The sequence below is a fragment of the Eptatretus burgeri genome, chromosome 1 (assembly GCF_056783735.1).
Source record: "Eptatretus burgeri isolate ZD-2024b chromosome 1, Ebu_testis_v1, whole genome shotgun sequence".
Classification (NCBI taxonomy): Eukaryota; Metazoa; Chordata; class Myxini; order Myxiniformes; family Myxinidae; genus Eptatretus; species Eptatretus burgeri.
The window spans coordinates 98,005,428-98,021,412 of record NC_140961.1 but is presented as its reverse complement, the minus strand read 5'-3'; the positions used below and the strand labels follow the sequence as shown (position 1 = coordinate 98,021,412).

The window sequence follows — 15,985 nt, the reverse complement described above, 5'->3', positions numbered from 1 at the left end:
TTTTTTGTGGATGCCGAAAACACTTCCCCACACCCGCTAAGAAATGGGGTCGGGGATCACTTAATATCACTTTTCACCTCGTGACAAAGGTTACACATGAAGCGATAAAAAACAAACTTTTGGATGAAACTTAGTGGACAGGTTGGGTGTCTGACCATGACGAACAGATTCGATTTTGATGAAGATCTGAATCAGAATATGGACACAAGAATTATTTAATTTCTAACGTGATTCTTCACTATTGATAAATGGGACCAAAAACGATATATAGCATGATATTTCAAAAATGTATTGGGCCAGATATGTTCTCGTGGATCAGGCATTGTGTGGCAGAGGTATGCGCCCGACCGAGTGCCCTTCTAGTTTTTTTTTTTTTTTAAGTGATTCTGCACCATTGAGAGATAGGGCTAAACCGATATACAACAGGATATGTCAAAAAGTTTTAGACGGATTTGGATGAAACTTGGTGGACAGGTTGGGTGTGTGGCAAGGACGGATTGATTGGATTTTGGTGAAGATCAGAATCCAGATACGAGAATTATTGAATTTTTAGAGTGATTCTTCACCATTGAGAGATAGTCCAAAAACGATATATCGCACGATATTTTCAAAAATGTATTGGGCCGGATATGTTTTTGTGGATTATGCATTGCGTGCCGGAGGTATGAGCTTTACCGAGTGCCCTTCTAGTTAAAATGTTTTGCAGATACCTGATGTAGCCTGTTGTTGGCGCAGTGGTTAGGGCAGCGGCTTGGGATCCCAGTGTCCTGAGTTCAAGCCCCGTTGGCTGCTGAATTAACACCAGGGGGTTGACTCAGCCTGTCATCCTTCCGAGGTCGGCGAAATGAGTGCCAGTGTACTGGTCCCGGTGTATGCCCCGGTTAGAATAGGTGTACCATATCCCTGTGTGTCGTAAGAGGCGACCAGGGTTGGCGTCAGGAAGAGCATCCGGCCATAAAACATTGCCTCAAGAAAAAGCCCAACCCCTGCACAGCAGGGAAAAATGGCTGTAAAAACGGTAATTTTTTTTTATTATTTTGCAGATACCTGATGAAGCATGGGTTCATCTCCGGTATTAGTGCATTTGATTGCAAGGGGAATATTTTGGAAGGACCGTGTCCATTGAGATTAGAAACAGCAAAGTCGTGAAATTCAAAAGAGCTATTAATTCAGAAAATGGGTTAATTCACTCAATTTTGTTAAAGTTGCATGAAGCCACTTCCGAGTTTCAACCCAAAGTAAAATTAGACATTTGGGTTAATCCGATGAAAGCGTATCATTACAAAGATAACTGTTCCCTTTGATAAATGATCTGCTTCACAGTAACCACAAAGAGGATGACAAAAGATGCGCATCACAGAAATGAGCAACAACTCCAATGTCGGCATGGGCAAACCGGCTTGTACGGTAGTTAAGAGTGGTCGTTTTGTGCATGCCTGGGCTGGAATCCGAAATGAAGGCACATGGCCCCAGGTGTACCAACAGAGGGCTTCCACGTAGCTCAACTATAAGGATGCGGTGTCAAACAAAAGGGTACGCCCTGATGCTGTCAATGCAATTCCCCCTGTGCATACCCCAAAGAGTCAGCCAAATTAGCTTGCTTTCATCCCTGGTGTGTGGTGCCAAAATGGAAGCTCAGAGCTGAGGAACCGTGAGAACTACGGGAATGAACTACTTCCTGAGGAATGTTTGAATGTTTTGGTATACCTCGAGGCGGAATGTCGTAATACAATTACCTTATCTCGTCATACCACTTTTTTTTTGCCCAATTCTTAAGCGAGCCGATTAAACAAAACCCCTTGAAAAAAAAAAGAAAAAAAGAGAGCAAATACATTTCTCCTATCACAAATGTTTTGAAGGAGGGTTCAAGGAAAGATTATATTTTAAACGAGGGTGAAAGCACACGTACATGAACGTTTTATCGAATTTTCATTACATTGCAGCCGACAGCAACAACAAAAAAGTTTGACACTGATATTTTTTGAACAAGTTTGAATGGAAGACTATTCAACAAAACTTCTAAGGAAATAAATGCATTTAGCTCTCTCTGCTGACCCCATGTTGTGTACATCCACAGCTCCAAGGTCACATGCACTCGTGTGTGTGTGTGTGTGTGTGTGTGTATGTGTGTGTATGTGTGTGTATGTGTGTGTATGTGTGTGTATGTGTGTGTATGTGTGTGTATGTGTGTGTATGTGTGTGTATGTGTGTGTATGTGTGTGTATGTGTGTGTGTGTGTGTGTGTGTGTGTGTGTGTATGTGTGTATGTGTGTGTATGTGTGTGTATGTGTGTGTATGTGTGTGTATGTGTGTGTATGTATATGTATGTGTGTGTATATGTATGTGTGTGTATGTGTGTGTATGTGTGTGTATGTGTGTGTATGTGTGTGTGTATGTATATATATATATATATATATATATATATATATATATATATATATATATATATATATATATATATATATATATATATATATATATATATATATATGTTCAAAACAAGAGCCCATAGATCTGAGATGTTTACAAATAACCACAAAACCTGGCAAATAAGCACAAGGTCTGATAATGGCAGGGGCGAACAGTTTGGAAAGGGAGAGAAGCCTTCTGCTAGAAAATGAAGTACATACTGTCAGTGAAGTAATATGAAAAGTTGAAGGAAATGAAAAAGTGTTGGCATGAGTGTGACATGCTGGTGATTAATGTTCAACATTGGAACATCACCATCAGAAGATGATGTAGCATAATCATAAAAAGGGCCAAAAAACATTAATGAGTGTCTAGGGTGTTGAAGAACAAGAAGGTGTGCTCAGCTCCTGAAACACACTCTAACAATCCACCATTTAGGTACAGATTTTAGACGCGGGGGCCACGTCGGGTTCAAACAAGAGTTGGCCGAAGGGCTTCTTGGGTAGTCGTTTTGCAAAAAAATTGTAATTGCTTTGTCTTCTGAATGCAAAACACCAGTGCATTGTTAAATGCTCTCTCTTGTTGTAATGTTGCAAAGCGTCATCGGGGTATGTAGATTACAGTAGATTTGGGAACCCGTACGGACTCGCTCACCGACAGCACTGGCTTTATGGTGCACCTCAGATGATGAGCTCGACTAGCCGGCCAAAAATGTGTCCAACGCCGCATTAGCATGCGATTCCAACCTGAGGTCTGAGGTGCATTTAAAGGCCCGAGAGAATATCTGTGAACGTGATCTTGAAAGACAATTTTCTGCAACTGCAGATTATAAACAGTAAGTGCACTCTTTCTTCACTTGCTGTCGTTAAATGAGAAAAACTTTGTCCAATTTTGGTATCGGACAAAAACAAACCAGGAAGAACTCTTTAACTACAGTGTTACTGGAGTATGTGGATCGTATTAGATCCAAGAATGCATGATCTATATTAAGGTACATCTCCCACACACACGCACCGCTCCCATCCTTTCTAGAGTGTCCGAGGCGAACAACAGTCCGAGTCACCCTCTCAAAACACTTGCAATTTATGTTGCACAGTGTTTATCGACAACCCTCTTCTTTTGGGGATAGGAGTGCATGTTAGGTGTGTGTGTGTGTGTGCGTGTGTGCGTATAACAAAAGCATGGTATTTGGTAATTTTGAAGCAGGTAAAACCTATGAATACATACAAGGTTACAATGGTGGATATTCGTGAATAGTATTAATTTTATAGCCAATTCCAATTGATATGAACTTTATCGTACAAATGATACAGCAGTAAAGGTGCAAACAACTTCACATGCTTAATTAAATACATGAGTGGAAAAACAGGGTGGAGGGTCGGGGAGGAGTCAACAGGAGATTTGACACCCCCTCCAATTGAACATTTGTCAAAGCTTGGTGCAGTGATAAAAGTTAAACTACACATCTAATTGGGCTTAAGTTACGTATTAATAAAAGAAAGGTGTTTTTTTTGGGGGGGGGGGGTCATTTGCAGGTGTATTTTTTTTATTGTGGTTTTCAAAATGCGATTTAAAAACGATCGAGTAAAATGGCAACTGCTCTTTTCCCGGAAACAAATGCAGTACTTCGTTTGGCCGAAGCTTTATTCTATTTTTGAAATGCTGCACTGACTCAGAATCAGGGAAGAGGAAACATTTGTGTACATTTGCACGAATTACAAAGACATTCGTTTGAACCAGGAATCTCAGCATCGACAGCTGTGCTCAAATGACGATGTCAACCAGGTGAATCCTGTAATGCTAAAATGATTACTCTGACAGTGGGGTAACAAGGAAGTCACAAGAATTTTCAAAATAAAAATAAAACGAGTAATTCGACTGCGCGCAGTCGACGGGTATGCCTCCGCTCTCCCGCACAAACACTTAAGTATTGACATATTTGATCCTTGACCTTTATCATATCTAGCCCAACATCTAATCACTTAATTGCCCTGTCTGACTTTACCTTTGTACCAAGTTTGATGAAATTCTGTCCAATATTTTAGTAAGGGCGTAAACTGTAAAATTACAGAGTTTGACCTTGACCTTTGACCCTTGACCTTTATCACATCTGGCCCAAAATCTAATCACTTAATTGCCCTGTCTTACTTTACCTTTTTACCAAGTTTGATGAAATTCTACAATTTGCTTCTTGAGTTATCGCGTTTACAAAAATCCGGATGGACGAACGGACGGACGGCCAACCCAGAAACATAATGCCTCTGGCACCCTTGGTGCGGAGGCATAAGAAATTCAGTCTGAGGAAACACTGACATATTCTAAGCCTAGGGTATACACATGTCCCATCAAAAAACACATGTCCCATCAAGGTGGGAGGCTGTCATTTTAAAGTTTGAAGGATATTCATGTTTTTAGAGACAGTAAGAAAAAAAAAAAAGATGTTAATGATAGTTGCAATTTTAATCTAAAATTTTATTTCATTATATTTTTACAATGAGCCTTATTTGCTTCTATACGTAACAAGTGATATGAGCCCCTGGTAGAAATCCCACGACCAATTAAGAAGCATCGGTTGCAAGGTTGTTGAGCTGTGTTCACAGTCAAAACCTAAACATGCCACAAGACAGCCAACGGAACAGTTGTGAAATGGAATGGTGTTTCTTCACTCAACTTGGATCGGGTCACATCGGCTAGATAAAGGCAACAAGACCTCAAGCGAAAGTTTCTTTCGAAATATTGAGCTAAATGCTTCGTACACGAGGGAGTAAAGACGACTTGAAAGTTGCCTTAAGCTATGTCTACGATGAGAGCAATATCTTAGATTCTGCTCAGTGCATGAGGAACCATACGTACTGTGATTTAGATGTCACATGATAACACGTCTGGTTTGGTATATTATCAAGAAATTGATTGTTCTTGCTGTTTTCTAATGTTGGTATTCTTTTCCGATGATATTTATAATGCTCCCATCTCATCAAAGGATTCTAATACTGCACAAAGAAGTAATGGGGAATGAAAGTGGAAAAAGAAATTGGGGGAGGGGGAGGAAGGGGTGGGGATTGGGGAGTTCATTAAAATCCTACAAGCCCCTCGCTCGCAAAGGGATTGGACATAAAGATGAAGTTTCAATGCACACTTCATATGGATGCGAGGGTGGCGGGGTGAGGGGCGAGAGACGGGGTTTGTAACGGTGCATGCAAGGACATGACAACTTATGATGCACAAGGAGTAAAAACCAACTCACGAGTGTACACGTACAGCACCATAGTTTAGCATTAAGAGAATATTTGAGATTAATAATCCACAATAATATTTTGCTGTCAAGGTCGAGATTTGTCTTAAAGACTGCTCCCCTTAATGAAACGCTAATTACATTAATATTGTTTAATAAAAATAAACAGATTATAAACATCTTTCTGTGAATAAACGCACTCATCGACAGTTACCATGTTATACTGGTTCCACTATCGACCCCACACTGCAAATAAACCTCCATGTGATCTCGAGCTTTTGTAGAAAATTATAAACTCACTCGGTATTTGCCTGGAGAGTTTGTCACGTAATTATTAGCCCAACATAAAAAAAAACATTGATCAATCATGTGATGAAACAATAAAACCAAAGAGGCACAAATAGCATCTCCTCTCACAGTCGTGTCACATCAGATTTGAGTTGAACATTAACAAACCTGAGCAAAGTGGAAAAACAAAAAAACAAAAACAAAAAAGTCAAAACAACAAAATAATTATTTAGCAGGGCTAAAGAATTAGAATTGCATTTGATTTGATAAATGAATAAACAAACAAAAATTCAAATGTTGCACAAGACTTTTCTTGAAAGGTTAGGGTTCACTTCATTCCCGTGGACCTTTGCTTTATCTAAACGCATGGTGACCTTTAATCGACGAACACACAAATATAATGCCGGATGTGTGAAAAGAAATATGTGGAAAAGGTTACGGCAATTCCCCATTTGCACGCGTCGTGCAGACGACCTGGAGAAAAGCAGTGTGAAAGGTTAATTAAATCATCTGGCTCGTGAGCTCAGTCTTGTTTTGTAGTCCTTACGAACTTTCCCTCAAGAGCTTTCCGACTTTCATGCACAACTATTAATTATGCTTACATTTATGTACGACTACGTTTGTAATGTGATGCCTTACCAAATAGGACGATATGGCTAAATTACCATCTAAACAAGTAAGTACATGCGAAGCTTCTTCTTAATGTACCTTCGATTCCATCACTGTTTTAGCATGGAAAAAAAAATACACAAAACGACAATTCACCCGACACTTTCAGTTAACAAGACCAATTACAGCAGAGGGCAATTTTGAAAAGAAAAAAGTTAAATCGGTGGTTTTATTGTGAACTAGCGAATTTTCTTGGGATGATGGGAGTGAAAGAAAAAAAACAAACAACCAGCAATTATCCTGTGATGGAAGGAATAAATGTAGACAACAATGATGCTGAAATGGTTGAGCTTGAAGCATCCATCCATGGAAGATTGGAAGGGAATGTTGTGCCATCATCCGGCACAGCACATACTTTGAAAAAAAGTGTACTTTTGACTGGGCCAAACGGAATTAAAGGAGCTGAACATACATTTTGATTTTGTGAGCAGAATTGTAAGACTGTTAATTTTGGCCAATGCACAAAGCATCGAGAGACAGAGACGGAGAGACAGAGAGACAGACAGAGACCACACAGATGGACACAGGCCTTAAAAAGTATGTACCGTATGTATGCATATGCGTTATGGGATCATAAATCAACTGAATTACTCCAATACAATTACGATCCCTCCAAAAAGCTTATTGGGATGGATTCAATTACTGATACTCTCAATGTTTGGCTCAAATTCTTGGCATTCATTCTAATTTGAGGGCTGTGAAGCAGAAAACAAGATGAACTCAACCCAGGTTCAGAATGGCAATTAAAACTACAACAAAAGCAGAAGAAGCATATGAAGAAGAAGAAGAAGAAGCATATGAAGAAGAAGAAGAAGCATATGAAGAAGAAGAAGAAGAAGCATATGAAGAAGAAGAAGAAGAAGCATATGAAGAAGAAGAAGAAGAAGCATATGAAGAAGAAGAAGAAGAAGCATATGAAGAAGAAGAAGAAGAAGCATATGAAGAAGAAGAAGAAGAAGCATATGAAGAAGAAGAAGCCTATGAAGAAGAAGAAGCATATGAATAAGAAGAAGAAGAAGCATATGAAGAAGAAGCATATGAAGAAGAAGCATATGAAGAAGAAGCATATGAAGAAGAAGCATATGAAGAAGAAGCATATGAAGAAGAAGAAGAAGAAGAAGAAGAAGCATATGAAGAAGAAGAAGAAGAAGCATATGAAGAAGAAGCATATGAAGAAGAAGAAGAAGCATATGAAGAAGAAGCATATGAAGAAGAAGAAGAAGAAGAAGAAGAAGCATATGAAGAAGAAGAAGAAGAAGAAGAAGAAGAAGCATATGAAGAAGAAGAAGAAGAAGAAGCATATGAAGAAGAAGAAGAAGAAGAAGCATATGAAGAAGAAGAAGAAGCATATGAAGAAGAAGAAGAAGCATATGAAGAAGAAGAAGAAGCATATGAAGAAGAAGAAGAATAAGAAGCATATGAAGAAGCATATGAAGAAGCATATGAAGAAGAAGAAGAAGCATATGAAGAAGCATATGAAGAAGAAGAAGAAGAAGAAGAAGAAGAAGCATATGAAGAAGAAGAAGAAGAAGAAGAAGAAGCATATGAAGAAGAAGAAGAAGAAGAAGAAGAAGCATATGAAGAAGAAGAAGAAGAATAAGAAGCATATGAAGAAGAAGAAGAAGAAGAAGAAGAAGATTTAAAACCTCTAAATCAAAGACTTTTTTTCTTATGTACATGATAATAATTAACAATAACAAATTATGACACATTTAACCATTAACTACCACAAGAAAACGTGGTGATTACACATATTTTGCTTTCAATAGAAGTTTAAAGTTCAACAAACAGAGAAAAATCAATAAACGTTATGTTTGTTTTCCAATACGACATTACGTTGGCTGCAGTGCATTTTCCACAGAATTTCTTTGGAAGGTACGATCACACGACCTCCCAATTTAACCCTTGCATTGCCGCTCCCGATTTTGGAACAGCTTAGTAGATTTGCTCCAGATCAATTTAAGGAACAAGGTGAGTGGAAAAGCTAAAGGGAGGTGGAGCGACGGATGTGCAATGGAAATCAGGACACACGGGCAAAGCTTACTGGCAAACTGGCTTCTCCAAACCATGTCGGCAGCAGCACTGAGCGCCGCACCATTGGTGGGTCTCGGTGTTCCTTTCAGTTGGTCATGCTCCCCCTGCATGATGTCCAGCAGAGAGCTCTCTAAAGCTTGCATGCTCAGAGGGTCAAAGGGTCGCCCACGTTCCTACGAGAAGAGGCAGACATCGAAACTGCATTGCACAATGGCAAACAGGCGAAAAAGAGATTGCCCACTATTTCCCTTATCATACGTGTGCAAATCATACTTGGTCAATCGACGGACAAGGTTTGTCAATCAGCTAAATGAGGTAAGAATAAAAACGTGCAAGTAGATGAAAGGTTCACATCAAAGGAACACAAATGCAAGTGCGGGGCTGGCAGGATGGTGTGGAGGTTCGCACACTCGCTTCTAAGCCGTCGAGCCTGGGTTTGAATCTCGGCTCGGCTATAAACCGTCATCTCGGTGTTTCACGGGCAGTGTGATTCATCAACGTGTGTTCCGTTCCTCAGATGGAGGTTAAACTGGACTTCCGTCTGCCAGCATTCTTTCATGGATGTTGGAGATGCCAAGGTGTCCTTCATGAAGAGTGTGTGAGCAAACCGCCGGAGCCCTGGCCAAATTCAAAAATCCCTGCCTCAACCTACAGAGGGCATTGCATCAGCGGCACATCCAACGACGCTATTCCGCATCCTTGTGCTGCATCGGGAAGAAGAGGAAGAAGAGGAAGAAGAATAAACGCAGGTGCTTTCAAGCAACTGTGACTTTTTTTGAAATAATGCAAATCCACCATGATGGTTCAATCTTGCATGATGCACTTCTGTAATACGTTCTCAAATTAATGAACAGCTAAGTAATGATGTGCTGACTCTAATCAAAAGGAGGGGGGAATCTCGATTTTAAAAGGCTACTTGCTCATGTATCACGTCGGCAAGTGTGCTCGGCTGTTCTGCATGATGCAACTGGACGACGCTGGGGAAAAATAAAACCAAAATCAGCTCGTTTGCAAATAAAATGTCATGAGAACTACAAAACTGTGATTCAGCACGAGACATGTGCCTGAGATTCATCGGAACGAGGCACGAACATCAGGTCGCAGCGGTGGTTGGATTGCATGGGTCGCGCGCCCAGACACCGCCAGAAAACCATGGGTTTTACATCATCACGCTTTTCAGTATGGCAAAGCCACGCGAGAAAGAAAAAAAAAAAAAACCCACACACCCACAATCCCATCAACAGCTTTTCCAAAATTGGGTAATGACACGATACACCCTCAATTAATGGTGCATCACACCTACAGCCGTTTAAAAACAACGTGTGATGTTCCACGGGACACAAACGGTTACGGACAATTGGCGAAAGAACGAACCCATTCGAAGCATAAATAAACCACATAAACCTTATCTTATCAAAATGCCCTTTGCAGCACAAAAGCCAATTGACCGACACAGATAGTCCCAGGCAAACCAGGGTCCTGTTGCAAAGCATGCTGTGCCCCGGGTCTGGGACTTTTCCCCCAAAAATTTAATAAATAAATTAATCAATTAATAAAAAGCCAGAACTTCCACGCTTTCCACTTTGTCCGCTTCTCACGCTCACCATGTCAGCAATTAAACAGCAACCCGTCTGCTCTGCACCGCCGCTTATTATTATACTCACAATTACAAGAGGAAGAAGAAAGTACAGATGTGTTTGTGTACAGATGTAGACGTGTGTGTGTTTATGTATAGATATAGACGTGTTTGTGTTTGTGTGTGTACAGATGTAGACGTGTGTGTGTTTGTGTGTGTACAGATGTAGACGTGTGTGTGTTTGTGTGTGTACAGATGTAGACGTGTGTGTGTTTGTGTGTGTACAGATATAGACGTGTTTGTGTTTGTGTGTGTACAGATGTAGACGTGTGTGTGTTTGTGTGTGTACAGATGTAGACGTGTGTGTGTGTACAGATGTAGACGTGTGTGTGTGTGTGTGTGTGTGTGTGTGTGTGTGTGTGTGTTTGTGTATAGATGTAGACGTGTGTGTGTGTGTGTGTGTTTGTGTATAGATGTAGACGTGTGTGTGTGTGTGTGTGTGTGTGTGTGTGTGTGTGTGTGTGTGTGTATAGACGTAGATGTGTGTGTTTGTGTATAGATGTAGACGTGTGTGTGTTTGTGTTTGTGTATAGATGTACACGTGTGTGTGTGTGTGTGTGTGTTTGTGTATAGATGGAGACGTGTGTGTTTGTGTATAGATGTAGACGTGTGTGTGTTTGTTTGTGTACAGATGCAGGTGTGTGTGTGTGTGTGTGTGTGTGTGTGTGTGTGTGTGTGTGTGTGTGTGTGTGTGTGTGTGTGTGTGTGTGTATATAGATGTAGATGTGTGTGTGTGTTTGTGTATAGATGTAGACGTGTGTGTTTGTGTATAGATGTAGACGTGTGTGTTTGTGTATAGATGTAGACGTGTGTGTGTTTATGTATAGACATAGACGTGTTTGTGTTTGTGTGTGTACAGATGTAGACGTGTGTGTGTTTGTGTATAGATGTAGACGTGTGTGTGTTTGTGTGTGTACAGATGTAGACGTGTGTGTGTTTGTGTGTGTACAGATATAGACGTGTTTGTGTTTGTGTGTGTACAGATGTAGACGTGTGTGTGTGTGTGTGTGTGTGTGTGTGTGTGTTTGTGTATAGATGTAGACGTGTGTGTGTGTGTGTGTGTTTGTGTATAGATGTAGACGTGTGTGTGTGTGTGTGTGTGTGTGTGTGTGTGTATAGATGTAGACGTGTGGGTGTGTGTGTTTGTGTATAGATGTAGACGTGTGTGTGTGTGTGTGTTTGTGTATAGATGTAGACGTGTGTGTGTGTTTGTGTTTGTGTATAGATGTACACGTGTGTGTGTGTGTGTTTGTGTATAGATGTAGACGTGTGTGTGTGTGTTTGTGTACAGATGCAGACGTGTGTGTGTGTGTGTGTGTCGATGTCGATGTGTGTGTGTGTTTGTGTACAGATGCAGACGTGTGTGTGTTTGTGTACAGATGCAGACGTGTGTGTGTTTGTGTACAGATGCAGACGTGTGTGTGTGTGTAGATGGAGACACGTGTGTGTGTGTGTAGATGGAGACACGTGTGTGTGTGGATGCAGATGTGTGTGTGTGGATGCAGATGTCTGTGTGTTTGTGTATAGATGTAGATGTGTGTGTGTTTGTGTATAGATGTAGACGTGTGTGTTTGTGTATAGATGTAGACGTGTGTGTTTGTGTATAGATGTAGACGTGTGTGTTTGTGTATAGATGTAGACGTGTGTGTGTTTGTGTATAGATGCAGACGTGTGTGTGTGTGGAGATGGAGACACGTGTGTGTGTGTAGATGGAGACACGTGTGTGTGTGTGGATGCAGATGTGTGTGTGTGGATGTAGATGTGTGTGTGTGTTTGTGTATAGATGTAGACGTGTGTGTGTTTGTGTTTGTGTATAGATGTAGCCGTGTGTGTTTGTGTATAGATGTAGACGTGTGTGTGTTTGTGTTTGTGTATAGATGTAGACGTGTGTGTGTGTGTGTGTAGATGGAGACACGTGTGTGTGTGTATAGATGGAGACACGTGTGTGTGTGTGTGTGTGGATGCAGATGTGTGTGTGTGTGGATGCAGATGTGTGTGTGTTTGTGTATAGATGTGGATGCAGATGTGTGTGTGTTTGTGTATAGATGTAGACGTGTGTGTGTGTGTGTGTGTGTGTGTGTGTGTGTGTGTGTGTGTGTGTGTGTGTGTGTGTGTGTGTGTGTGTGTGTGTGTGTGTATAGATGTAGACGTGTGTGTGTTTGTGTATAGATGTAGACGTGTGTGTTTGTGTATAGATGTAGACGTGTGTGTGTTTGTGTTTGTGTATAGATGTAGACGTGTGTGTGCGTGTGTGTGTTTGTGTATAGATGTAGACGTGTGTGTGTGTGTGTGTGTGTGTTTGTGTATAGATGTAGACATGTGTGTGTGTGTGTGTGTTTGTGTATAGATGTAGACGTGTGTGTGTTTGTGTTTGTGTATAGATGTAGACGTGTGTGTGTTTGTGTTTGTGTATAGATGTAGACGTGTGTGTGTGTGTGTGTTTGTGTATAGATGTAGACGTGTGTGTGTTTGTGTTTGTGTTTGTGTATAGATGTAGACGTGTGTGTGTTTGTGTGTGTGTTTGTGTATAGATGTAGACGTGTGTGTGTGTGTGTGTGTTTGTGTATAGATGTAGACGTGTGTGTGTGTGTGTGTTTGTGTATAGATGTAGACGTGTGTGTGTGTGTGTGTGTTTGTGTATAGATGTACACGTGTGTGGGTGTGTGTGTATAGATGTAGACATGTGTGTGTGTGTGTGTGTGTGTGTGTTTGTGTATAGATGTAGACATGTGTGTGTGTGTGTGTTTGTGTATAGATGTAGACGTGTGTGTCTGTGTTTGTGTATAGATGTAGACGTGTGTGTGTTTGTGTTTGTGTATAGATGTAGACGTGTGTGTGTGTGTGTGTATTTGTGTATAGATGTAGACGTGTGTGTGTGTGTGTTTGTGTATAGATGTAGACGTGTGTATGTGTGTTTGTGTATAGATGTACACGTGTGTGTGTGTGTGTGTGTTTGTGTATAGATGTAGACGTGTGTGTGTGTTTGTGTATAGATGTACACGTGTGTGTGTGTGTGTGTTTGTGTATAGATGTAGACGTGTGTGTGTGTGTTTGTGTATAGATGTAGACGTGTATGTGTGTGTTTGTGTATAGATGTAGACGTGTGTGTGTGTGTGTGTTTGTGTATAGATGTAAACGTGTGTGTGTGTTTGTGTATAGATGTAGACGTGTGTGTGTTTGTGTATAGATGTAGACGTGTGTGTGTTTGTGTATAGATGTAGACGTGTGTGTGTTTGTGTATAGATGTAGACGTGTGTGTGTTTGTGTTTGTGTATAGATGTAGACGTGTGTGTGTGTGTGTTTGTGTATAGATGTAGACGTGTGTGTTTGTGTATAGATGTAGACGTGTGTGTGTGTGTTTGTGTATAGATGTAGACGTGTGTGTGTGTTTGTGTTTGTGTATAGATGTAGACGTGTGTGTGTTTGTGTATAGATGTAGACGTGTGTGTGTTTGTGTTTGTGTATAGATGTAGACGTGTGTGTGTGTGTTTGTGTATAGATGTAGACGTGTGTGTGTGTGTGTTTGTGTATAGATGTAGACGTGTGTGTGTGTGTGTTTGTGTATAGATGTAGACGTGTGTGTGTGTGTGTGTTTGTGTATAGATGTAGACGTGTGTGTGTGTGTGTTTGTGTATAGATGTAGACGTGTGTGTGTGTTTGTGTATAGATGTAGACGTGTGTGTGTGTGTTTGTGTATAGATGTAAACGTGTGTGTGTTTGTGTATAGATGTAGACATGTGTGTGTGTGTTTGTGTATAGATGTAGACGTGTGTGTGTTTGTGTTTGTGTATAGATGTAGACGTGTGTGTGTGTGTGTTTGTGTATAGATGTAGACGTGTGTGTGTGTGTGTTTGTGTATAGATGTAGACGTGTGTGTTTGTGTTTGTGTATAGATGTAGACGTGTGTGTGTGTTTGTGTATAGATGTAGACGTGTGTGTTTGTGTTTGTGTATAGATGTAGACGTGTGTGTTTGTGTTTGTGTATAGATGTAGACGTGTGTGTGTTTGTGTTTGTGTATAGATGTAGACGTGTGTGTGTTTGTGTTTGTGTATAGATGTAGACGTGTGTGTGTGTTTGTGTATAGATGTAGACGTGTGTGTGTTTGTGTATAGATGTAGACGTGTGTGTGTTTGTGTTTGTGTATAGATGTAGACGTGTGTGTGTGTGTGTGTGTGTTTGTGTATAGATGTAGACGTGTGTGTGTGTTTGTGTATAGATGTAGACGTGTGTGTGTGCGTGTGTGTTTGCGTATAGATGTAGACGTGTGTGTGTGCGTCTGTGTATAGAGGAAGATGTGTGTGTGTGTTTGTGTTTGTGTTTGGGTATAGATGTAGACGTGTGTGTGTGTGTGTGTGTGTGTGTTTGTGTATAGATCTGGACATGTGTGTGTGTGTGTGTGTGTGTGTGTGTGTGTTTGTGTATAGATGTAGACGTGTGTGTGTTTGTGTTTGTGTATAGATGTAGACGTGTGTGTGTGTGTGTGTGTTTGTGTATAGATGTAGACGTGTGTGTGTGTTTGTGTTTGTGTATAGATGTAGACGTGTGTGTGTGTGTGTGTGTGTGTGTGTGTGTGTGTGTGTGTGTGTGTGTGTGTGTGTGTTTGTGTATAGATGTAGACGTGTGTGTGTGTGTGTGTGTTTGTGTATAGATGGAGACGTGTGTGTTTGTGTATAGATGTAGACGTGTGTGTGTGTGTGTTTGTGTATAGATGTAGACGTGTGTGTGTGTGTGTTTGTGTATAGATGTAGACGTGTGTGTGTGTGTTTGTGTATAGATGTAGACGTGTGTGTGTGTGTGTGTTTGTGTATAGATGTAGACGTGTGTGTGTGTGTGTGTTTGTGTATAGATGTAGACGTGTGTGTGTGTGTGTGTTTGTGTATAGATGTAGACGTGTGTGTGTGTTTTAGTGTATAGATGGAGACGTGTGTGTGTGTGTGTGTTTGTGTATAGATGTAGACGTGTGTGTGTGTTTTAGTGTATAGATGGAGAGGTGTGTGTGTGTTTTAGTGTATAGATGGAGACGTGTGTGTTAGTGTACAGATGGAGACACGTGTGTGTGTGTGTTTGTGTACAGATGGAGACACGTGTGTGTGTGGATGCAGATGTGTGTGTGTGTGTGTGGATGCAGATGTGTGTGTGTGTGGATGCAGATGTGTGTGTGTGTGTGTATGCAGATGTGTGTGTGTGTGTGTGTGGATGCAGATGTGTGTGTGTGTGTGGATGCAGATGTGTGTGTGTGTGTGGATGCAGATGTGTGTGTGTGTGTGGATGCAGATGTGTGTGTGTGTGTGGATGCAGATGTGTGTGTGTGTGTGGATGCAGATGTGTGTGTGTGTGGATGCAGATGTGTGTGTGTGTGGATGCAGATGTGTGTGTGTGTGTGGATGCAGATGTGTGTGTGTGTGTGTGGATGCAGATGTGTGTGTGTGTGTGGATGCAGATGTGTGTGTGTGTGTGGATGCAGATGTGTGTGTGTGTGGATGCAGATGTGTGTGTGTGTGTGTGTGGATGCAGATGTGTGTGTGTGTGTGTGTGTGGATGCAGATGTGTGTGTGTGTGTGTGTGTGGATGCAGATGTGTGTGTGTGTGTGGATGCAGATGTGTGTGTGTGTGGATGCAGATGTGTGCGTGTGTGGATGCAGATGTGTGCGTGTGGATGCAGATGTGTGCGTGTGGATGCAGATGTGTGCGTGTGGATGCAGATGTGTGCGTGTGG

The 15,985-nt window shown here is 41.1% G+C and overlaps 1 protein-coding gene across 4 annotated transcripts in view; it reads right to left on the bottom strand.

Annotated features, from left to right (window-relative positions):
• The window catches only part of LOC147035019 (cytoplasmic polyadenylation element-binding protein 2-like), a 201,076-nt gene that overhangs the window by 178,641 nt on the left and 6,450 nt on the right, over positions 1 to 15,985 (bottom strand). For all 4 annotated transcript variants that reach the window (XM_085892561.1, XM_085892538.1, XM_085892546.1 and 1 more), the window contains exon 2: positions 8,643 to 8,805. In XM_085892561.1, coding sequence (XP_085748687.1) covers positions 8,643 to 8,805 — 163 coding nt within the window. The remainder of the gene's footprint in view (positions 1 to 8,642; positions 8,806 to 15,985) is intronic.